General features: G+C 49.6%; 1 protein-coding gene across 1 annotated transcript in view; it reads right to left on the reverse strand.

The window, feature by feature from the left end:
- Window positions 1-23,659, reverse strand: part of PIWIL1 (piwi like RNA-mediated gene silencing 1) — a 1,334,367-nt gene that overhangs the window by 1,066,662 nt on the left and 244,046 nt on the right. Inside the window, exon 3 of the mRNA XM_069620111.1 lies at window positions 6,947-7,085. Coding sequence (XP_069476212.1) covers window positions 6,947-7,085 — 139 coding nt within the window. The remainder of the gene's footprint in view (window positions 1-6,946; window positions 7,086-23,659) is intronic.

The raw sequence follows: 23,659 nt of genomic DNA on the forward strand, positions 1-23,659 counted from the left end.
CGTCGAGTTATCACCCTCCTCATCACTTTCTGTAACAGCGGCGGCGGGTGAGGAAACTGACTTCGACATAGCATAGTGCGCCCACCTCTTAACTTTCCGTTCTTTAAGAGTTCTTGGTTTCAAGAGCTTACAGGCCGCGCAGCTGTCCTCCTTATGATCGAGGGGCAAGCAACGATTACAGAGCTTGTGTTTATCCTTCCAAGTGTATTTGCCCCTACAGCGTGGGCAAAACTTAAAAGGTGTCCTCTCCATAGCTGAGGCAATAATAACTGGTGATAACAACCCCAATGGAAAGATAGGGGAGAAAGAAAGACATTCTCAAAGAGAAGATAAAAGTTCGAACCCCCACTCTCCCTACTGTATATGTTGGCCGGCGAGGCCAGGCCACGTGTTCGGATGCGCCGAAGTATCCCCTCCGTCTCTTCCCCTCCGTCGAAAACTTGCTCGGCGGAGAAACAGCTTCACAGCTAACGTCGAGTGGAGGGATCTTTAACAATATAATAAGAATAATTAAGGACCGAGGTCTGTAGTAAGTATTTTGCAATGTCTCTCTAGGAGCTCCGCGTAAGGCGACCAGAAGCTGGGCGGAAAAAAACAATCTGAGGGACCTCGACGCGTGAGGGATTGTGGGTACAAAGCACGTCACTATAGGGATAGTGTTACAGACGCGCCTTGTCGACGTCCCCTTTTCGACTACGAAAAACAAAATGCAATACTCCGCAGTGACCACTGGATGTCGGACCTATGCACAGCATGTGATTCTAAGCAGATTAACAAACATCAGAATAGATCTTATTAAAGTGCATCAACAATACTGTAATAATGTCACACAGAGTAATGTCAGAGTGAAACCAGCAATAGAGATAGGAGAGAAAATAAGATGGTTGAGCAATAGGCAGAATACTGGCCCCTACCACTAGACAGTTCTGTGTGGAGATCCCCCCCCACCTGGGCAACCTGTAAAATAAAGATATAGCACAAGCCCAGTCCATATATTGTTCTGCAAGTCTTATTCCCTCCTATAATGTTTTTACCCCCCCCAATGTACCTGGTGGAGTCGAGTTCTTCGAAGAGGCGTCGACAGATCCTTCTTGAGCGACCCCCTTTCAAGCGGGAGTCACGGATCGTCGAGAGGCGTCGAGAAGCATCGAGGAACTCTGCGTTCGGCGTCGGGGAATCGACGGCCCTTCTGGAATGCCTTCCCTTTCAAGCGGGAGACACGGGGCGTCGAACGTCCGTCGAGGAACTCGGCGTCGGGGAATCGACGGCCCTTCTTGAATGCCTTCCCTTTCAAGCGGGAGACACGGGGCTTCGAACGTCCGACAACAAACAGGGTAGAACGGCATCGATGAGGCGGCAGCTTCGATCCAAGCGGTGCACGTCGGCGTCGGAGCGTCGGCGTCCTGCAAGGAAGAGGCGTGCGGGGCACCTCGATGACAATTGTTCTGGACCACAAAGATTCGTGAAGACGGGGGCCCAGCAAGGGCGTCGAGTCGTTCGAGTCTTTGTAGTCTTCGGGTGGCGGGAAACCCACCGGCAGGTTTCTCCTCGGCGCGTTGGTCGTCCTCGACTTTCTCCGGCAGGATAAAGCGGTCGACGATGCAGACGAGGGAGTCCTTCGATTCGAATGTTCTTAGGCAAAGGAGCGGGCGGCTCCGGTCGTCGGCGACACAGCGTCAAGTGGTTCCCACGGCTGGGCAACACAACTTCGACGGGCCTCCAGCGGTTACACAGACCTGCGAACCCTGGTCGACGGCAATGGACTTCGACGGCGGCGATGTCCGGGTGCTTCACTTCGATCTCCTCGGCGGTCCCGTCTCGGGTCGGCAGCCTTTCGAGGGTCCGACTTCCAGGGCGCTTCGGCGAAGATGGAGCGGTGCTCGATGGTCCCTCGGAGCACAGGAAGAGGGCGCCTTACCAGGTCCTCTCTCGGGTCAGTCTTCGACGATTTCGGCAGTCTTCGGATCGGTCGAAGCAAATGCAGCAGCAAGTCTTCTTCTTCCAGCTGGACGTCGAGGATCAGCAGTTCCAGTTACTCTTAGAGTGGAGACTCGGCTCCAGAACGCTTCTGAACAACTACCAGTGGTGAGAGGTCCCCAGATATACTATTCTGTCTCTCATCCACACTGCTGGCACACACTCAGCAGCCAATCACACAGAAGGGCATTCATGCAGTCAGCCAATCAGGCACACAGTGCATTCAGGCCACACTCGTCCCTTTCAGACACTCACAACAAGGAATGTGGATTGGGACAAGTACCCAGCCATTCAACACTACACACTGCATTCAGGCCAGTTTCGGGCAGGGCTGTCTCAGTCTTTGTCTCTCATGCCAGAAACCAGACAACCACAACAAGGAGTGTATATTGGTCACACACTCCATTCACCCAGGTCCCACCCACAGGAGGTACCCACAACATACAGTCACTGGGAAGGCTCCAGTCAGTCTAGCTGGGCCTTCACAACAACACCATATATGGAACTTCCACCCAACAGCCAGTCAGGGGGAAGGGACAGTCAGGGCTTCCCAGGACTTTGGGAAAACAAGGTATTGGGCAATAGAAGGCAAGAGGCCACAGGGGCCATCTTGTTTCCTATCAGGAATCAACTGATCCCAATGGCAGGGCCTGGGTATCCCAAAATAGAGGACACCCAGAGCACCTGTCAAATTCAGCATGGAGCTGCCACCAGCCCATACCCTGCTCTGTGGGCCACCCACAGGTGCCCAAAAACATACACTAGGGGCACAGGGTTGTACCCCTACCCATGGGTGCCATAAGGGTATCCCATGGGTCTGTTCACCAAACCAAAAGAGAGCTGCACTGCCACGAGTCCCACATGGACTCCTGGGCAGAAAACAGGACAGAACACACGATAAAAAGCAGTTAGGGACAAGGATTCAGAGGCCTTGCCCCTCTGATGCATTTCCAGCATCACAGGTATCACCCTCAGCTGTCTTCGAGGGGGTCGAGGCCGAGTTCTCGAAGACGCTTAACATTTTTTTTCTGAATTCCTCCCACTCAGCTTGAGAACTGTGTTTGGTGGGACAGGAGACTCTTTCTGGGGACACAGAAGACGAGGAATGGGACCTTCGACGTCTCTTTTTTGAGTGTCTATATCTCGACGAATGGTGGGAGCTGCTTCGAGATCTAGAATGGGAATGTTTGACAGCGAGGAGACTAATGCCTCGACTCAGCCGACAAAACTTTCGAAGAGGTTTTGGCTGACTTACCTCTCTCGAGCGTCCCCTTTCGCTCATTCAAGGCTTTCGCCGTCATGGACATGCAGTCCTCACACTCCGAACAATGGTGCTCGGATCCCAAGCACCATAAACAGACCCTGTGTGGATCCGTTATTGACATTTCTTGAAGCCGGATCGCGGCGTCGTCTGTTCTGATGAAGCCATCAAGAGCGATAAGGAATATTCGAGTCGAGATAGATAGTTAACCTGACTAACTGAGCCACGACGTTCCGAGGCCCCACGAAGCGCGGAAAAACGGAACAGGACAACGGACACAGCGCGTGGCTATTTATGGGCATGGTGACATCGGCGCAGATACGGTGTCCGTCGAGGGACATCGACTCGGCGGACGTCGACGCGCAGCGCCCTCTACAGAAAAAATTTCCGAGGCCAGGCAAGCTGGAAACGTATTATCAAAGATAAGGAACACGTCAGAGGACACAATCCCTTAGAATGTTCCACGACGATGGGTACACACCTCCTCTAATGTCCACACAATATCCAGACAGGTTAGTAAGTGTTGGAGGTGGAAATGAAAACATGGTTCTCTGTAGGAGCCCAGGTATTCTGCCATAATGATTGGAATTACCCAACATGCAGGAAGAAAAAGATCACGGAGTGACATCTCAAATAAGTGATCAGGGAAGGAGTGTAGAGGACAGTTCAAGCAGTGCTCCAGAGAGGATTTTGGATTGAATATTTTACTCCCAATATTAAGAATTCGAGAGTAAATCCAATTTCATGAGTAAAAATGATTTTCCTCATTCGCAAGAGAGTAAAAAGTGTGACAACTATCCAATTTGTGCATATAATTAAAACTTTGTTCGAAAACAGTGACAAAACAGCTGCATTTCAAAGTGTTTCTAAATAATGTATTGAACACGTGGAAAACGTTTTCCCCACACAAGAACCTCTTAGATGCATACTACCCAGCTTCATCTTCATGAAACTTGGGGGTACATCGGGTGATTCATGAATCAAGTCCCTCACTCTACCAGCATCACTTCTCTGCCTCTCGGGCCTACTGTTGCTGCCTGGCACTACCTGCTCGACAGCCACTCCATGTTTTTGCTTCATCTCTCCTTCCCTTTACTACTTTGTTTTCCCAGTCTCTCACTCTGACGCTCTGCCTCTCACCCTTTAGTGTTGAGATGCCACATTTTGCAGTCTGTTTCTCCGTCACTCTACATTTCCCATCTCTGCATTCTATTGTTGCTTTTTTCCTCCTATATCTCGTATCAGTTGATGTAACTCCTCCATGTCATTACTCTGGCTATATCTATTTTTTTTCTAGGTTGTGGTTACTACTCCTTTTGATCATCTTTCTTGCACCGTCTCATGTTGTTGGCATGCCCTTCTCTAGTCTTGCTTTTCCATTTCCAAATCCCCTCACACCTGATGCTGATCTGTGTTTTATGTTAGTCTCCAAATGTCTCTTTTGCTCTGCTTCTATCCTTCACTCCTATTGTGTGTTTGTCTGTTTCCCTTCTCACGCTGTGTTGCCCTATCATGTAACTCATTGCTCTCTTCCTGTTGCTTGAATTCATGTTTTGGATGGTCTAGTATTATCGCTGTCCCTGCAACCCCCCCAACCCCCCCCCGCCGCTCCTCAGCTTTGTTCTTCTGCATTGCTTAGGTTCAGAGTTGCTCTTCCTCTCCTGTTTTTCTGTTTATCTTTTAACATAGCACCAATAAATATCGAAAAAGCTGCAAATGCCTTTTCTATTTAAAAGTCTAGTGCAACTTTACCATTGGGTGCTCCTTTTTAGGATATGTGCAAACCACCTTTTGGCTATTAGGCTGGGAATTATAGAGTTAGAGGTCTGACCAGATGCAGCACTTGCTTGAATGCAGATGCTTTACCAACACTGTATGTCATTAGAAGTACAAGAGCCCATACGAGATGTGTATTCTGAGCCATCACAGGTATAGCAGCCCAGATGAGGTGTGTGTTCTGAACCGCTACAAGTATATAAGCCCGAATTAGATGTGTCGGTTCGAAGCCATTGCAAGTATAGCAGTCCAAATGAGGTCTGTTCTGAGCCATTACAAGTATAGTGGGTCCTCATGGGATGTGCGCGTTCTACTTCTGAGCCATCACAGGTCTAGTACCCCTGATCATGGTGTGTGTTTTGAGCCATTACAAGCATAGCAGCCCTGAAGAGTTGTATTCTGAGCAATAACAGGTATAGCAGACCTGATGAGTTCTGTGTTATGAGCCATTACTAGTTGAGCATCCCAGATGAAACGTGTGTTCCGAATCACTCAACATTAAGTACTCATTTTGAAAAGTCGAAAGTTAAGTCAACTGTGTTGCAATTAAATGTTACTTGCATATTAAATGCATATCTCTGATGCAGACTCATTAACACACCGAGTAACAAGATTTGAACTAACAGGTTACACAATCTCTGCAACAGGGTTATTGACCAACTGAGCTGCCTTTCCCAACAGGCTGTCGACACTGAAAGGCACATAGGGTTAGGGCACTGGCAGTTCCATGTGAGGCTTGCCTGACATAAATGGCTTGTCAAAAGCTCCAAGCCAGTTTGGACTATCCAACATTAGTCAGGAGATTCATAATGAGGCATTGAAATGTGCTAGATTTTTGGCAGTGGGACTCTGACATGGGAGAAGCAGACGTTTTGAAAAATTCAAGACCGAGTAGACGGAATTGAAGTATGCAACAGCAATGCCATCTTCTCACACTGTCGTATGTTGATGGGAAGAGCTCAGACACTTATCTTGCGTGCATTTTCGCTCGCTGCAAAAAAATGACAACACATGATCATGCGTTCTTAACAGCTCTGTTAAGAAATTCAGGTACTTTACCAAAACCTAGCAATCCTGCTAAGAAATGTGGGCATGATGCAATCAGCCCTGCCATGGATATTTGGCATTGTGCGATGGCATGCGTACGATATAGCAGCTCTGTTGATAAATTAGGCTACTTTGCCTGAATATATAGCAGACCTGTTGAGAGATACCGGTACAATCTGTGCCACCGAAAATATATACAGCACTGCTTTTACATGTATCCATTATACCTGCTTGCGATGGGTGGTCAGAACGGGAGTTAAAGTTCAGACCACATGCCTATCTATGCAAAAGGTGTGCTTCTGTGATGAAGAAAACACAGTATGAAATGCCCATGCTGCTGCAACTGCACTGCCTCTATTAAAGCCAATTAAGCAGAAATGCAGCCCTTCTTTAAGACCATTTTCCTTTTACACAATACTACCTGTGTCCTAAAGCAAAGTGAAAAGCATGTTAATGATTCAAGATAATACTGTAACCTACAAAATGCAGGCAGTTCAACAAAGTGAACATAACACAAATTCCCTTTTTACATTACTCAGAAAGTATTATCTTCATAGAATCATTAACAGGAGAGAGTTAAACCAATTAAACAGACCAGGACTCATTCCAGTTGCTTATTTCAAGAAACTGTCTTATTACTAGTGGATTTGCAAGCTGCTGTTAGCCAGGCATTCACCAGTGAGCTCCATGATTTATGGGGTGCTGCCATAAATAGCATGTGTAAATGGTACATAAGGAAGAATTAAAAAGGGCCGTATTGACAAGATTTCTATGCGTAAAAAGGCCTGATACGCACCTTATCTGGATGGCGGAGTACAAGATTCTAGAAGCATACAACCTCTGATGTATATACAAAGCAAACTAAAGGCAATCTAGGTGACCTACCATCACCACATGGCGGTCGTGCAGGTGCAGATACAATTCGTTGTCGCCCACGTCCAACAAGCTCTCCATTTGAAGGTGGTGGTAGTACTGGCAGCTGCTGCTGAACCGGCCTAGGCCGCACTGGACCAGGTTGAGTAGTCTACATTGGCGAATTAAAGTCAATTAGAAATCATAACTGAGGCAGTGAGCACTGTAAATAACTTGCTAACAGATTAATAACTAAGCACATTTCATAGGTTTTGACTATCAAAATACTAAGGGTAGACTACTCAAAATCTATAGAATTTCAAGTCTAAACCACCACTTGATTCGTATGGATGAAACCTAGGCTTGCAGACTAAGAAATATGGCTGTTACACACCAGGGTATACCACTGAAAAACAGTAACAGTTTCACATACCACTTTTTAAAATTGAATAGTTTGAACAAGTATAAATAAGTCGCAATATTTTTAAATGTCTATGCACTCCTCTTGCAATGGTATGCCCAACATTTTTTTACCCCCTCTCGGCCATCAATCCTCAACCCCTGCATAGATGCATACATATATTGGGAGTCATTTTTTTTACTCGTCCAAATTACAATAAAAAGTGGTATATGAAATTCAAGCATACCCACTCTAGGCAGGAGGATCACAAGGACAATCCTATAAAACAATTGTCCCGATTTGATCTCGGGGAGGGACTTGCATAGCAAACGTTGAATATGGCGAAGAACCCCAGGTTTATAGTGTCATGGAAAAGTGACCATAGGCTCATCAAGTAATTGGTAAACTACCTTTAAAGCAGCATACACATGACAAACAGCGACCCAACAAACGAGCATGTGCAACAATCCCCCTCCCCCGCCCCCATTTCCTCCAGTCACCGGGTTTTATACCCAGGGTACCCATGCTTTTCAATGGAGAGGGAGGCTTCAAACAGAGTATGACTGTTTCTTATCAATGTATCAGGTACAAGGACAGCGTCTTAACATACAAGTCTTAGAAGCAGGCCGCAGTCTCGTGCTCAGGAAGACATGCCACTTTTTCAGAATGGCAGTTAGCATTTGCTGGGCACTACTATAATGATGCAGTGTTAAAAAGGTTATTACTATTTTTCAAATTCGAACTTTTCCCTTAAGGTAATCCAAACTTCAACCCTCTTGTTCTGTGCCTAGATAGTTTCCATGCTCCAGCCGCATCAAAAGGACTGCCAGTAAAGCCAAATCAAGTATCTGCGGTTGCTGCGGGGCAGTTATCAGGAGGAGAATCTCTTGGCATTTCTTTTCTACACTGCAATTGTGGGAGGAACCAGACAGAACAGCAAAGAGTTTAAATTCTCTTTTAGGACTGAGCTGAAGTGTGCTATAGACCCACCCAAGTGGAAACCATCCAGTAAATAAATGGTCCAATTATATAATCATATAACCACAATAAATCCTGTTTGAGAGGAGCTAAAAACGACAGAATAGTGGCCTGTCTTTCAGAGAACTAGAGACCAATTTTAAACCTATGCAAGTGATCAATGGGTACACAATCAATACAGACATCCTACACTTCTTGCCAGAACTATCACTGGCAAGAGTATTTGCCAAATAAGGATATGTTCAGGGATCGAAATGGAGGGGAGCTGGAAGCCATTTACCTCCTGCTTGTAGCTTCTATGGGGTCCAGCTTTTTTGCTAAACACCAGTGACAGAAACTGAGCCATTTGCTCCTATACTGAGACCTGGTCGAAGGTTTTCTAGCCGCTTGGATAATACGCATATTATCAAATATAAATTGAAACGCTCTTAAGATTTTGAACTCTGGCACCAGGCCGCCAAACTGAAAGATTGTGGGGAGGGGTGCCACAACTGCTGATCGCTCTGGTGAAGCAGGTCGGGAATCAGCGGCAGCCTGACTGGTGAGCAGACTGACAGATGCTAAACTCCGTAAACAAGAATCTGGCCGGCCACCACAGGGCTATGAACATGAGAGAGCAATTCGGCATGTTCCTGAGATTGCATAGCACCCGGTGAATCGGAGGAAGAGGCGGGAAGGCGTAGGCCCTCATGTTGTGCCACGGAATCTCAAGAGTATCCCCCAGGGAAGAGGATCTGAGTCCGTTCCTGGAAGCATAAAGAAGTTTCCTGTTCAATGATGTCGCAAAGAGGTCCACTTCTGGAGTGCCCCAATGGCGAAAAAATTCTGAGAGGATCTCTGTGTTCAGCTCCCACTCGTAGTTGCTCATCGCTCGCTAGCTGAGTCTACTGTTACATTCAGCTGGCCCGGAATGTGTACTGCCAACAGCCAAACACCATGCTGGATGGCCCATTCCCAAATCTGAATGGCTAAATCTACAAGGGGAGGTGACCTGGTACCCCCCTGCTTGTTGACGTAAAACATTGATACCGCATTGTCCGTGCGGATGCAGACCCATCCCTGTCTTGAATGCTTTGAGCGCCAGGAAAATCACCAGACGTTCCAGGCAATATGTGAAATTGTCTGCCCTGTGGCGACCACATGTCGAAAACCTGAAGATGATCCATTGTCGCGCCCCACCCGATAAGGGAGGAGTCCGTCGTAATGGTCACCTGGGGGGAGAGCTCCTGAAAGGGTGCACCCACCGACAGATTGCTGGAAGACCATCACCAAAGGAGATCTGGCATCATGTAGGGTGGAACCGGTATTTTTGTGTCCGGGTCCACCACCTGGAGCCAGGAGCTACGAAGAGCCAACTGCTTAAATCGCATCTTGATACGCGCCAGGGGAAGAGCAAGCACGCATGAGGCCCAGAAGCCTCTGAAACCACCAGGCAACATGCTCTCTGACTGAATGAAGACTTGACACGTGGTTAACAGATCCGCCATCCTGTCCGTCAAGTACACTCGGCAGTCGATCGTATTCCAATGGAAAAGGAACAAGTTACTTACCTGTAACTGTTGTTCTCCAGCATGGGTCTGGCATGGATTCACATGCGAACCCTCCCACCTACCCCTCTGCGGGGGTAGAAACAGGCCGTCCCAAGGGAACAAGAAAGCATCGCCCATGCTCCTCAGCTGGGGGAACCTGCTGGTGAACCTCTGGCACTTGGAGTTCGTCGCCGTCGCGAACAAGTCGATCTGTGGTTTGCCCCATCATCGGAAGAGTCAATCAACTTGATCCTGGCACAGTTCCCACTCGTGGCACGAGCGTAGCTCCCTGCTAAGTGAGTCGGCAATGGTGTTTTTTATTCCTGCCAGGAGGAAGGGAACCAGACACATCCCCTGGGCGACGGCCCAGTGCCACAGATCCGGGCCTCCTTGGATAGGGCTGGGTATATGGTGCCCCCCTGCTTCCGTATGTAGAACATTGTGGTGGTGTTGTCGGTGAAGATCCTCACCACTTTGTCCTTGAGGGACGGGAGGAACGACTTGAGCGCCCAGAACACTGCACGGAGCTCCAAGATGTTGATGTGAAGAGACCTCTCCACCGGGAGCCAAAGGCCTCTTGCATGGAGATCTCCGGTGTGGGCCCCCCACCCCAACCCTCCAGAGAGGCGTCCGTAGTCACCGTCTCCTGAAACGCCAGGGTTTGAAAGTCTGTGCCCGTCGTAAGGTGAGCCCGGGTGTCCCACCATAGGACCGCCCGACGGAACTCCTTGTCGAGTGGGATCCTGTCCTCAAAGCAGCCCCCCACCTGAAACCAGCGGGCGTCGAGGAACTCCTGCAGCGGACGCATCCGAAGTCTGGGTACAAGGTAGATGCATGAGGACATCATCCCGAGAAGGGACTTGATGGACCTCACCCTGGCCACGTCCGTGGCCAACAGTCGCCGTGCCTTGCCCAGGATGGTATTGGTCCTCTCCTCTGAAGGGGAGGCCAATTGCTCCACTGTATCGAGCTTCGCCCCCAAAAACAGTGCTACTTGCGACGGAACCAGGTGGGATTTGGGGTAGTTGATGGAGAACCCCAGCTCCGTGAGCAACCGGACGGTCCTCGCCGTATGATCGACGGCAAGTTCCCTTGACCGGATTAACCAGTCGTCCAGGTAGGGGTAGACGTGGAAAACCCTGGGTGCCGACTTTAATCCGAACAGTAGGGCTCTGAATTGGTAGTGGCGTCCTTGAACCACGAGCTGACCACAAAAGTGATGGGTGGAAGGTTTCAAATTAATCTAAACCACTGGCAATTGCTCTGGGCAACCTTCCACACCACCGTTTTTTAGCCCGCCTGCGCCATTGCAAAAGGGGACCAGCCATGTGCAAATCAGTCAGCAGCTGCCGCCACTGAAGGTAGCAGCCCAGCCCGAACTGCTAGGCCAGGTCCCCTCTGCACAGAAAACCAAGCAACCCCAGACATGTTTCGGCCTTGTTGGACCTCCTCAGTGAGGTGCAGCCTGGTTCCCTGTGGCGCAGCGAGCAAGGGACCCACGTCTGGGCATACCCTCTCTCACAAGGAGAAACAAACTGACCACAAAAGTGATGGGTGGAAGGTTTCGAATTAATCTAAACCACTGGCAATTGCTCTGGGCAACCTTCCACACCACCGTTTTTTAGCCCGTCTGCGCCATTGCAAAAGGGGACCAGCCATGTGTCCTTGAACCACGAACCTGAGGAACTTCATGTGCCTTCTTAGAATGGGGAAGTAAGCATCCTCCAGGTCCAGCTATGATAGGAAGTCGCCTTCCTCCAGCTGTCCCAGCAAGTGCTGGAGGGTGACCGTCCTGAATTTCAGTGCCTTGATGTACTTGTTTAAGCGGCACAGGTCCAGGATGGGGCGCCAACCGCCTGTCTTCTTCCTGACGAGGAAGAACCTTGAGTACACTCCGGAGCCCCAGAGACTTCTGGGGACGAGCTCGATGGCACCTTTCTTGAGCATCGCCCTTACCTCCAACAGCAGTTGAGGGACGTGATTTTCCTTCGTGGCCACGGGAGGAATGCGAGGGCACTTCTGGAATTCCAGCGAGTGCCCGTTAGGCAGGGTGTCCAACACCCAACGGTCGGTGGAGATGAACTCCCACACGCCGACAAACTTAGTCAGCCGGCCTCCCACCGGGGTGCTTCGGTGGGGGGCCCGACAACACGGCCGGGTCATTCTTGCTTGGAGGCGGCCTTGCCCTCCTTGGTGACGACGGCGGTAACCCCCTTGTTTGCTGCGGCATCAAGCTGAGGTGTCGACATGGTGCGCAGCAGCCTCCAGCATATCCTGCGCCAACATCCTGGCGTCTGACAGACCCCCTTGAAGTCTTCCAATCTGTAGCCGGAATGAACTCTTGGAAGTCAGCCAAAACTCTCCACAGATTCATATTCGCCACCGCTAAAATGAGCTCTGTTAGCCTGATGCAACTGCAGCGCAGAGTTGGCAAAAATCTTCTTGCCCAAGGAATCGAGTAATTTGCCCTCCTTTGACAGAACCTGGGCTGCAGCTGCGTAAGTCGCAGAAGCCGGCTTAGATTGCAGAGTGGCGGCCGCTACCACCGTCGAGGACGGGAGCAGACAGGACGCCAAGGCTACTTCCTCGGAGGTGTGAAGACTTTAACAGGCGTCAATCCGTTTATGTGTAGCCCAGTGTGGGGCTTATCAAAGACCTTGCGGGTCTCGGCCATGACGTCCCTCTGGAGGAACAGGCCGGCGCGCCTCTGTGGAGACAAGGTTCACGCCCTGAGAGCACCCCTTCCTACGGCGTGGATGCCTCGGGCACTGGTATGTCCAGGAGTGACATGTCCAGCACCCGGTCGTGAAATGCTGAGAGAGCGGGGCTGGTCTTCACTATCCTGATCTGTCAAGGGGTCGTCTGGAGCATCCGGGTCCCCCGACTGCGATGCAACAGGCGTCAGATTGACATCACGCTCTGCTGAGGACTTGTCCACTGGTGAAAAGGGAGGCAGAGGCGGAAGAGCTGGTGGCAGGCCGGGAGGCAGAGGAGGAGCTACCGCCGGGGCTGGCAATTGAGTCCGAGGGCAGATTTCTCTGAAGAGGCCCTTAGAGTACTCCCTCATGGGACCACAGTTCATTACACTGAAAAAAGGCATCCTCTGCCGAAACCTTAGGCGCTGGAGTGGGCAGAGGCCTCTCAGGAGGGGCATAACCCCACAAACGCAGTGAAGAGGGCTGCCAAGAAGGCCCGCCACCCACCGTGTCTACATAGACCAATGGGGAAGATGTAGGAGGAAGCGAGACTGAATGTGGTAGTGGCATCCGAGCACGCCAGTCATAGGCAGGGCGGAACGGATTCACACGGACGTGGAAAGGGTTGTCCACTGAAAAGAAGGTTCCCAGCACCCGACAATAGCGTGGGTGTGAGGGAAGAATCCAAAATGGCTGCTGTAATCCACGCGGAAACACCCGCCATTTTGTGAACATCTGAGGAGAGCTGCATCACATGTGATGAGGAAGTTGACTCCACAGACTGGTCAGGGGACTTGACTGAAATTCTAATCTTGACACAAGGAACCTCGGCGGAGCTGGTACTATCGGGCCGTGGATGTTTACTAGACAGGTTGTCCCTTGAATTGGCCTCCAAAAAGGTGGAACCTCTGCAAAGCCAGTAACAGGAGTTACTGTCGACGACCTCTCCCTGTGCCCCCTCAACAGAACCGGTAACCCAGCGAACGCAGCGCAGGAAAGTTGAGGAATCCACCACCCCGACAAGATCTTAACAGGCCTCTCCGTTCTGTTGGTACACACCTTAGCCCCGTTAAGAGGAACCTCAAAACAGAATCCGGTCTTAATAGCTCCCCCGAGAGGAGCCTGGAACCGTGGTTCGTTACCGAAAGCCTCAACAGACGCCTCAGGGCACACCCCCGTGTCTGTGCGGGAAGCTCCTAACAAGGAGACCTCGGAGCAAACTCCTGTACCCAACGCCTCAGCACGACTATGCTGGCTATTAGTACCTGATCAGTGAACCTCAGATTGTGATATGGTACAGGCAGACCCCTCGCAAAAACCCTCGGAGAAAACTCTGGTACGCCTATTTGGCCTACGAGGCACCTCGGGGATAACCCCGGTAGCAGAGCTTATGAAGCCCCTCCCGGACCTGGAGGAACCCGGGAAGAAATCCCCCGGCCAGGATGCACTGAAAAGTAAAGAACTTATCAGGCATCTCTTCTTTCCAAAATGAAGTGGTGGAAATGCGATGGAGGAACCTTCTGGAAGATTTCCCCCCACCTACGAAGATGACAAAGTGCCCGGACGGAAAGGGAGTCTCAGAAGAAACACGAGTCCCAACGGTGATCCGGACCCAGACACTAAGCAGAGAGAATGGGGATCCGCCCTAGCAAAGTGACGCTCGCAAGAGGAACAAGTAGAAAATCCCAGACGCTCCGGCATAGACTGAGGACAACACGACCGCAGAACCCGAGCGGTAGAGAAGGACTACGGGAAAGAGAAAAAGGGTCTTCCCGGTGAAGCTAGTGCCCCCAGCACCGACTGTGCGGAGAAAAGGACTGAAGGGCGATGCAGAGCTAAGGAGGACGGGGTTAAAGCCACGTGCAGTACCCCGCGTAAAAAGAGGACATTTTCCTGTCCCACAGGACAGAATGTCCCCAAAAGTATGGAGGAAAGGGGACGGGACGTAGGAGTAATCGTCTTCCCGCATTGATTAACTTGGCAGTATATGCCGATGATGTTGCAATGGCGCTTACCTGTCTGATGGAGAGCTAGGCGTCCAGATGTATGCCCAAGGTGTAGTTATCAGTATACCCCACGGCACCATACATTTATAAAAAGTGTGGATATTGTGTAGTAGCTAGGTTAAACAGTCTTAAAACCAGTGATCCCGGGGAGCATTGCTCGGAGCTGACACGATCGGTATGACTTCCTAGGAGCTCCTGTTCGGTGCGGTGAGCCGCGTGGAAAAACAGCCTGTTCTGCACCCAGTTTTCAGCTGCAACTCTAGGAAACGTTGGGGGAACCCCTTCCGCTGACATCGCTGACCTCTGGTGTTCCCCCCCCTCCCCTTGACGGGACTGCAGAGATGAGGACAATTCCTCCGGACGTAATACACACGGCCGAAAAATGGCAACCGCCATTCCCTATCCCGCATAACAGCCTCAAGGGGGAGGTGCAGGCATAAGAAAGCAACCCTCGCCGCTGGACCCACTTACACTGGCATGGACCTCAGCGCTCCAGAACATGCTCCTGCTCCCCCCAGCCTACAGTGTGGCCCGATTAATGCAGCGCAACGGAGATCGCATTGCTTACATCCGTGTGGCTCGCTCCATCCTGAGCTCCAGCACTGGGAGCCCAGCTGGAATCTGGGTGACTCTGAGGCCTCTTCTGGTCGCCCTGCGCTCCTTCTCACCGCTTGCTCCCGCTCCGCGAGCTGGGATTCATCCACCGCCCTACCGCAGTGAACACCTGCTGGCAGAACTCCTGCAGGGCGGCCTGCAGGAGGAGAACGCACCGCGGCAAAGTCGACGCAAAGACGGACCCTCGCCCCATCTATCATCTGGGGACTAGCAGTGGCTCATTCCGTACACCGGGGCCCCCAGAGACATTGACGGATCACCCTTCGCAACCCAGGCCGGAGCACCCCCATCACCGCCTTCTCCAACTTTGCGGACCCGCTGATTTCTACATCTACAGATCCCTGCTCACTGCATCCCGAGGTCTCCCGCCTGCGGCCATTCGAGGAGTTAAGCCCCGTGTGGAGGCAATACTGGACTAATCAAGGTGAGGAGTGGGGGGGGGGGTGGTCTACGCTGCTGTTAGGACAGTTTTTTCTGAAGTCCAACTAAGGGCTTCTTCAAAACCATTCAACTGAGGCAGTACAAGACTCCACTCTTAGTATAAGACTGTACCAACGGAGTACATGGTAGCGTAGGCAGAGCAGCCAGGCTCATTTTAGGAGGGAGAGAGGGCAGTAGATACAGTACAAGTGAAATTGTAATACAAATGGTCCAAACAAACACTGAAACACTATGTATTGTAAAAATAAAGGATTTATTTAAATACAGGTAGGCCCAGATAAATCTAGGGGTTAAGTAAGTGCTAACACATTATGTGAAATCACAATATAAAACACTATACTTGAAAGTACACAGACCCAAGTATAGACCTTATTTGGAACACCTAACAGTAGTTCTAGGGAAGTCAAACCTTGTTGTACACATTCAGTATAGGTCAAGCCTATTGTTTGGGAGTAAAAAGACCAATGGTTACTTAGAGATTACTTTTGAGAATAAAAGGGCAGTAGGCCCTTCGAGTTGTACAGTGACTCTTGGAATAAATCACAAACCGTCAACTGGACAATATACTTTTTGGTGAATAGTGAAACACTTATTCTAGGTGCAGTAGAAACCTATAACTACTTTGTCATAACACACAGTTATACCAGGCGAGTAAAACTATGGATGTAATATACAATTACAGATGCTTTGGAAATCAGGGAACCCCAGATTGAGGTAAGCAATAACTCTGGTAACTTGTTTTGGATAGCACACAGCTAACACAACGCAAGTAAACCCAACATACTTTAAACTTCACAATGAAGGGGAAAGTAAAACCCAATGTCACGCTTTACTGAATAGTTATTCTAGGTAGGCAACAACCTAATGTAGTCTTATTAAGGACAGGCTAGCAGCAAGTCAGGGGAAGCAAGACCCAGTTGGGGGACACTCTTACAGTTATCCTAACAGGACTAACCTGGTGATACCAACAGTTGGAGGACACTCATACAATTACCCTACAGGAATAATCTGGTGAAACCAACACATTACTTTTGTAAAGAGGCACAACCTAATCACAGGAGAGTAAAATACATTTACATCTACTTTCTTTTAGACTGGTAAAACTGTGGCTAAGGAAGAAAAGATGTTAACCATACTTTTAAGAATAGTGCATCACACATTCAAGATTAGTAAGAACTTTTGGAACTGTTCACTCTGAGAATTACAGTTACCCACCAACTCTTTACAAGTAAAACACTTGATTTCTTTTCTAAGCAGAAGTCCCAACCCCATCAAAGTCTTTCCCTTAAAGCATGAGTGTTCTCAGTGGCGGAAGGGGTGGTCACTAGGTCTAGTGACCAACAGGCAGTGTTAGAATAAGTTCTTTAGTAGCAAAAGTCAGAGTTCCTTAGGAAAACTCGGCAAACAGGTGAGTACTTTACTTCTAGGGTTAGAAGAGGGTCCCGGGCTTCACAGAAAACACCCCAGCAGGATTCTAGCAGTGGGACCGGGTGCACTGGATGAGGGACCTCCCAATCACAGAAGACACCCCAAAGCTACACAGAAATCCCAACAGGCTTAAGGTAAGTATATACCCAAGCCAAGACAGTACCTCAGCAATGAAGAGATTGCAGCAGGAGAACTTCAGGGACTGCAGCCAAATACCTGGTCAGTGGATTCCTTGTCCTGGAGACTGAACACAAGACCTCAGAAGGGACTTTGCAGCAGGGATGGATGAAGAAGGCTCTAGGCAAGATTTCTCACAGCTGAATGCGCTTCTACGGATTTCGCGCCTTTTCAAGGAGCACAGAAGACAGAAAATCATGGTTGAATTCTCGTTGTTACAAAGGTCCAGCACTCTTGTGAGGGGACTTTTCGGACTCTATTAGTGTCTCTGGAGATTCACCAGGATGTCCACGAAGTTTCAGCGAGATTCGGAAGACCGTGCACCGCACAGTGGCTGTAGGTCCCAGGGTATTGGGGTATTGCAAGAACGCAAGGTCGCAGCAACCCGTGGGATGGTTCAAAATGCAGGTCGTCTTGAGGCTAGTGGGGCCAGGTTGATTGGATGGAATGGCTGCAGCAGGCTCCGGTTACACAGCAGGCTCTCCGGTCGCTGGAAATCAATCCCACCGCTGACACCAGTGTTACGCAGAATCCAGTGCAGTTCTCTTAGGGAGCACACCACCGGATTAGGACCACAGGTGAGAGCAATAAATCCCTTTTGATTTCAGTCTGTACCACAAAGATTTAGTTGGTAGCTGTGGCTGAGCAGTCAGACTTCTCTCAAGAGGGAGATGAGCAGTATTCAGGGTTTACACAATAGGCCTACAGTACTATGGTACAAGGAAACACTGACCAAAGCTTTGTAGTTAAAAAGTAGATATATATTCATTTTATACACTTCTAAGAAAACACATTTATCACAAGTATCAAGCAAGTTAAAGTCAAGTCAAAATATACACACTCCCTATATGAATTGTAGACCAAGTGAACCAGAGTGGAAAAAAAATGAGCAAAACGGCACAATGAAAACTACACACAAGGGATCCTCTAACAATTCCTCACAAGGGAGGGAAAGCACAAGTTATTCAGAAATAGGTTCTTATACACCCTAGCAACACTTCCCATCAGTTGTGAACCAGTTCAGCAAGACACTGCATCAGTATAAGCAATACTTAATGAAAACTAAGCAAAATGGATTATGCAGTGGGAAGGAAGAGTAGTCATAAGAAAGGGTTGCACCACACAGTTCGAATGGAGAATCAATCGCGAGAAAGCAGATCTAACAAATGTGACCAGTCAGTGGGCCTGTGTCAGAGTTAGTGGTAAAGGGCAAGGGCCCAGGAGCAAAAATGTTCTTGTAGCTGCAGTCTAGTCTTTGGTTAACGATATTGAAAAGGTGAATGCAGAGAGCGAAAAACAATGGAAAGAGGGGCGGCCAACCCAACAGGTAGGTAAAGGATTTAAGACACCTTTAGTGCTACCACAAAGAAAGGGCGGCCTGGCGGAACAATGTACCTTTAAATGAAGAAGTGGCTCCTGCGGTGCCGGTTGTTCTTGGTAGTTCCTGCAGTTCGGATGATTCCAGCAGAGGAAGAGAGGCTCTCGTCGTGGAGGAAGGTTCGAGTCACTGCACTACCCAAGGATGAAACCAGCCCGACGAATAAAAAGGTACGCTCCTTTAAATCGCAGTCCGGGTGGACTGGTGCCTGGCTATCCGGCCTCCGAGTACAGGTCACGGGAGATTCGACCAAGGCAGGTACGGGAATGCAATTGGCAAACTGGTTGGCCCCACCAGCTCAAGGGAAGGTGGCTCTTTCAGATGAAGATCTCCTCTCGTCGTGTGGAGAAAAGTGGTGAGACGCTGCAGCAGGGCTTCACCGGTGGTGGTAGTCGTTGCAGGGGTCTTTGGCTTCTCTCCTCTTCAGTTCCATAGTTCCAGTGGCGACGTCTTGCCCCAGTCCTCAGGACCCTGCTTTTATGCAAAAAGATCCCCATTCCTACAGCCTAGCAGTCACTCACACAGTGGAGAGGTCATCTTGGCGGGAGACCCTCCAACCTATCAGGATAGAGTGCGACATGGGTTGCTGAGGCAACCCTGTCGAGGGGTCCTACTCCCCCTCCCACACAACAGACCCACCCCAGACTCAGTGGCGCCGAAAGGAGGGCTTCTCGGCAGAAGCCCACCAAAAGGACGAACAAAGGATCCCCAACCTGGGTTAGGAATTTAGAGAAAGACATGAGAAGTTATATTTTGATATGTGCATGTATTGGTTAAAGACAAATCATATGTTGTAAAGATGTTTCATCAAAAACATTAAATTTAAAAAAAAAGAAAAAAAATAATAAAAGAAGTTATATTAAAGTTCTGGCAATAAAAACCTACCGGAGTAAAGTTAATATGAAAATACACCGGCGGTATGTTAGAGCCGGTCAGAAAATGTGGTAGCCTCGAACAATGGGAAAATCACAGAAATATTCGTGGTCGAATATTTATGCTAGTAACCACTGCCACCAGCCAGAAACTTTTGAGAGAGGGACTGTACGGTACACTCTCGAAAATAAACATAAGGGAAAAACTATCAACCCTTCCCAGTACTTCCATAGTAAGATGGGGTGTACTGGTTTAGTTCATAGGATTTGACTAGTAAAGTCAATGGGGACTTTAGATGCCCTGGGAGACAGTCAGTCCCTGGGTATGGAGTCTATGTTTGGGAGTCGCTACGACACCCCTGTGTCACTGCACTGAGGGTGCTGTGTAACACAAGTGAATAAAGATGGTTCCTATGGGGTTGAGAAAATCCCATGAGCATTAAACACAAAACTAGCCTAGAACACATAGCAAAAATGCCAAAGAGTGGGAAAAAGAGTCTCACTCTTAGCAGGGAAAAAGAAACAAACCCTTCAAATCCAGCAAAGCTGTTGGGGCACTCTATAGGTAAGGGAAATTAGCCATAGAATGAGAATTCTCCCCAACAGCTGCTGCGGCCCACGCGGAACCCAAGCTATCCTCACGCACCAGCCCTGGTCCTACCCACCCCCCTTCCTCATCACAAAGGGGACATTATTATCCATCAGCAAACCCTTCCTCAACTTTCATCGCAAATCTGGCAATGGCCCATCCTGCACTCGGGGGCCCTTGGAGACACTGGAGGACCGCCTCCAGCAACCCATATAAAGCAGACACCATCCCCCATCTGGACAGCCGCGGCGGCAAGCCCGATTCCCCTCTGTCAACGGGCTCTCCCCCGCAGCCACTCTACAACTCCCCAGGTGGGGCAAAAACAGCGCTTCCCATCAAGGGACCCCAAAGGACACCAGCCCACTGAGGAACTCGGGCATAACAGCGGGGATTCCTCCCGCTCCCTGGTCCTCTGACCCTCAAACGTTCCCTCGCTCATTGGAAGGGTTCCTGCAGCCTGCTGCCAGGTCAAAGCACAAGATCTGGCGACATCGACCCCTAACCTCAAGGCCATACTCATTGAGCTCGCCACTCCACCCTCCTGTATATTCTTTTGCCAATCCCAGCCCAGGACACCCCTGTATAGGGAGCCAAGACCCAGAAGGTGGGGCACCAACAGTCACCGGCCAACCCCGGCATACACCGGCAGACTCAACCTCGGGAGAAGCGCCAGAAGCACTCCATATCCCTCGCCGGGAACGCACAAGGCAAAAACAAAATGGCAAAAAGCGGGACAACATCCAGGCAAACAGACATTGCGCCCTGATGAGCAGCACTCCTGGGGAAAAATCTAAGAGGGGACCCGCCGGAGGACCCAGCCACCAGCACCTGCCATAGTTTGGTAGACCACAGCCCATCACAGATGGTCACAAAAGCGGACCTCCAAGAGTTACTCTCCGCATTAACAAAAGAGATCCAGAAAAGCATGGAAGAGGTCACGAAAAAGATCAACTCCCTTCGACGAGAGTAGAATCCGTGGAAAACCGAACCGTTGAAATCGAGACCGAGATCTGCGACCAAAGATTCGAGTGCGAGCAAGGCTGGGACAGAAACGCAGACCTAGAAGCAAGGTATATACAAAAAAGGTAGCAGGCGCCCCTCTCTCGAAAGAACAAGGCATGATAACCTGTTCAGTGGTTAACCACATTGAGAGTTCGCAGCCATTGCTTTTTGCTCACTGTACCTTCACAGATGGGAAATATCCATTTGCATATCAGTCTTTGTCCCGCCCACAAGGGCAGTCCAGCACCGAAATGCTATGGCAATTCCTCTCTGAACAAGAGTACCATCAGCAACCCCATAGACGTTTTTCAGCCTTGTTGGGCATCATCAGTGAGGTGAAGCTGAGCCTCTCTAAAGCGAGGTATGACCTTTTGGAGGCAAAACAGGAGGATGCAAGAACCGGTCCCAAAGGAATAATATCCGCTTGCAGGGAATCCAGACTTCAATCCCAGACCTGGACCTAAAGAGCTATGTGTCGGAACTGCTCAGGTTCATTATCACCCTTCCCGACAACTCACCACTAGAACTGGATCGAGTCCAGATAGTGTTCCCAAGGCAAGCATCGGCTCTTCCTCCGGACATCCTGGTGAGGGTCCACTTCTATCAAGTAAAGGAGGAAATCATGCGAGAAGCAAGACAGATGCACCAAATCACCTTCCAAGGTTCCACTATATCCCTCTATCAGGATTTAGCGAACTCCACTCTTCAAAAACGAAAAGCTTTGAGAGTTTTCACAGAATGGCTGCGCGAAAGGAACATCCCATACCACTGGGGTTTCCCGACCTCTGAGATTCACTTGGGAGGGGACCCAGAAACAAATCCATTCATTAAAGGAGGCGAACAAATTCATGGGCATCGGCATGGGAGAGGAGGAATCGGAACCCGAGGGAGCAAGCCGTGCAGCCTCAAGAAAACAACCGGAAGCAGCCTGGATAAAAGCAAGTAGAAGACGCAGGCTCCAAGGTCCACCCCAGAAGGAGCCTAACCCTGGTTGATCAGTAGCATTATTGACGGCCTACTGAGTCCTGATGCAGGGCCAGGAGCGGAGAGCGAGAACTCTCCCAGAAACAATGTTCAGAGGCAAGCTGATTCCACTTCCTTGCAAAAGGAGCTTACCCACAAAGTTGCATTTCTCGTGCAGTGTTTCTGCTCGAGCTTTTCCGATTCCGGCGGCCCAGTTGGCCATTTTCGGTGCATCCGGCCACCAGTTTCCCATTGGCAGTAGAATGAGGTTTTCCCTACTATGCCATGAAGGGGAGGGGGGGTAGGAGAGGGACAAAAGGACAAATTCAACTCACAAAGAGGGGCGTACATTGCCCTCCCTCTCAGCCTACGCTACAAGTCACAGCAACATCGTCACCTGGAACATTCCATTACAACAATTCCGCCTCATACGCAAAGGAGCTGGAACCAGCTGAGGACACAACACATCATAGCCATCGTCGAAAAGCCGGGAGATGTCCGACACAAACGTGGTGGCAATTCTCTCCTGGAACGTCCAGGGCCTGAACTCCCCAACGAAGCGTAGATCAGTGGAACACAGGTTGGGGCAACTATCCGGAGACATTGTTCTCCTCCAGGAAACCCACTTACTGCAGGCAGATGAGTACCGGATCAGATTTAAGAGGTATAAGAAAGCTTACTTTGCCACATCTGGAGAGAAGAAAAGAGGGGTAGCAATACTACTAAGTGACAAGGTCCTCCTATCAAAGATCACAGTGAAGAGACCCAGGAGGCAGTTTCCTCCTGCTCAAGGGGCTGTTCGAGGAACTGCCTATCACAATCATCTCCATCTACGGCCCAAACACGTCTCAAAGTAAATTCATCTCCAACCTAATCCCGACTATCCTTGCCTTCCAGGAGGGACACCTGATTATGGGCGGGGATTTCAACACGACGCCAAACCCTCTAGTGGACAAAACGCTCCCGCCCACGAAGCTGCTCAGGGAAATCGAATCGGTCGACGTTTGGAGGTTATTCAACGGATCGTCAAGGGACTATACCCACTACTCCTGCCCACACAAAGGGTTCTCAAGAATAGACCTCTTACTAATCTCCAGGGTACTATACCCATGTTTAAATAAAACAGATACACACATGCATGATTTCCGATCATGCCCCAGTATCGGCGAATCTCAGCATATCTGGCAGAACGCTACCCACTCAGAGACATTGGAAATTGAAGGATTCCCAACTGTTAGACGAGTGAATTGGGCAGAAAATCGGCGAAACATTAACCAACTACATCAAGTAGAACACTACAGTCGACACTCCCATCAACATCGTATGGGACGCTATGAAAGCAGTGGTTAGAGGGTCCCTTATCAGCCTAGGAGCGGAACAGAGGTGGATCTCGATCATTGCTGCAGCCAAATTGGAGGAAAGGGTTAAGCAGTGGGACGCAGAGCTGAAACTCCGAAGCACCAGGAAAACCAAGAGCCCTGAGAAAAGCCAAAATAGCGCTATAAATGCACTGTGCCGATCGGACCACCAAATCATTAGCTTACACTAGATAGTTCCATTACAGTAAAGGGAATAAGGCAAATAGAGTGCTAGCGCAGAAATTAAAAAAGATCCACAGTAGGAATAATATTCTCAAGTTGGTGGGAGAGGACGGTAAGATCCACTATTCAGA

This window comes from Ambystoma mexicanum, chromosome 10, assembly GCF_040938575.1.
Source record: "Ambystoma mexicanum isolate Mex_15411 chromosome 10, UKY_AmexF1_1, whole genome shotgun sequence".
Lineage (NCBI taxonomy): Eukaryota > Metazoa > Chordata > Amphibia > Caudata > Ambystomatidae > Ambystoma > Ambystoma mexicanum.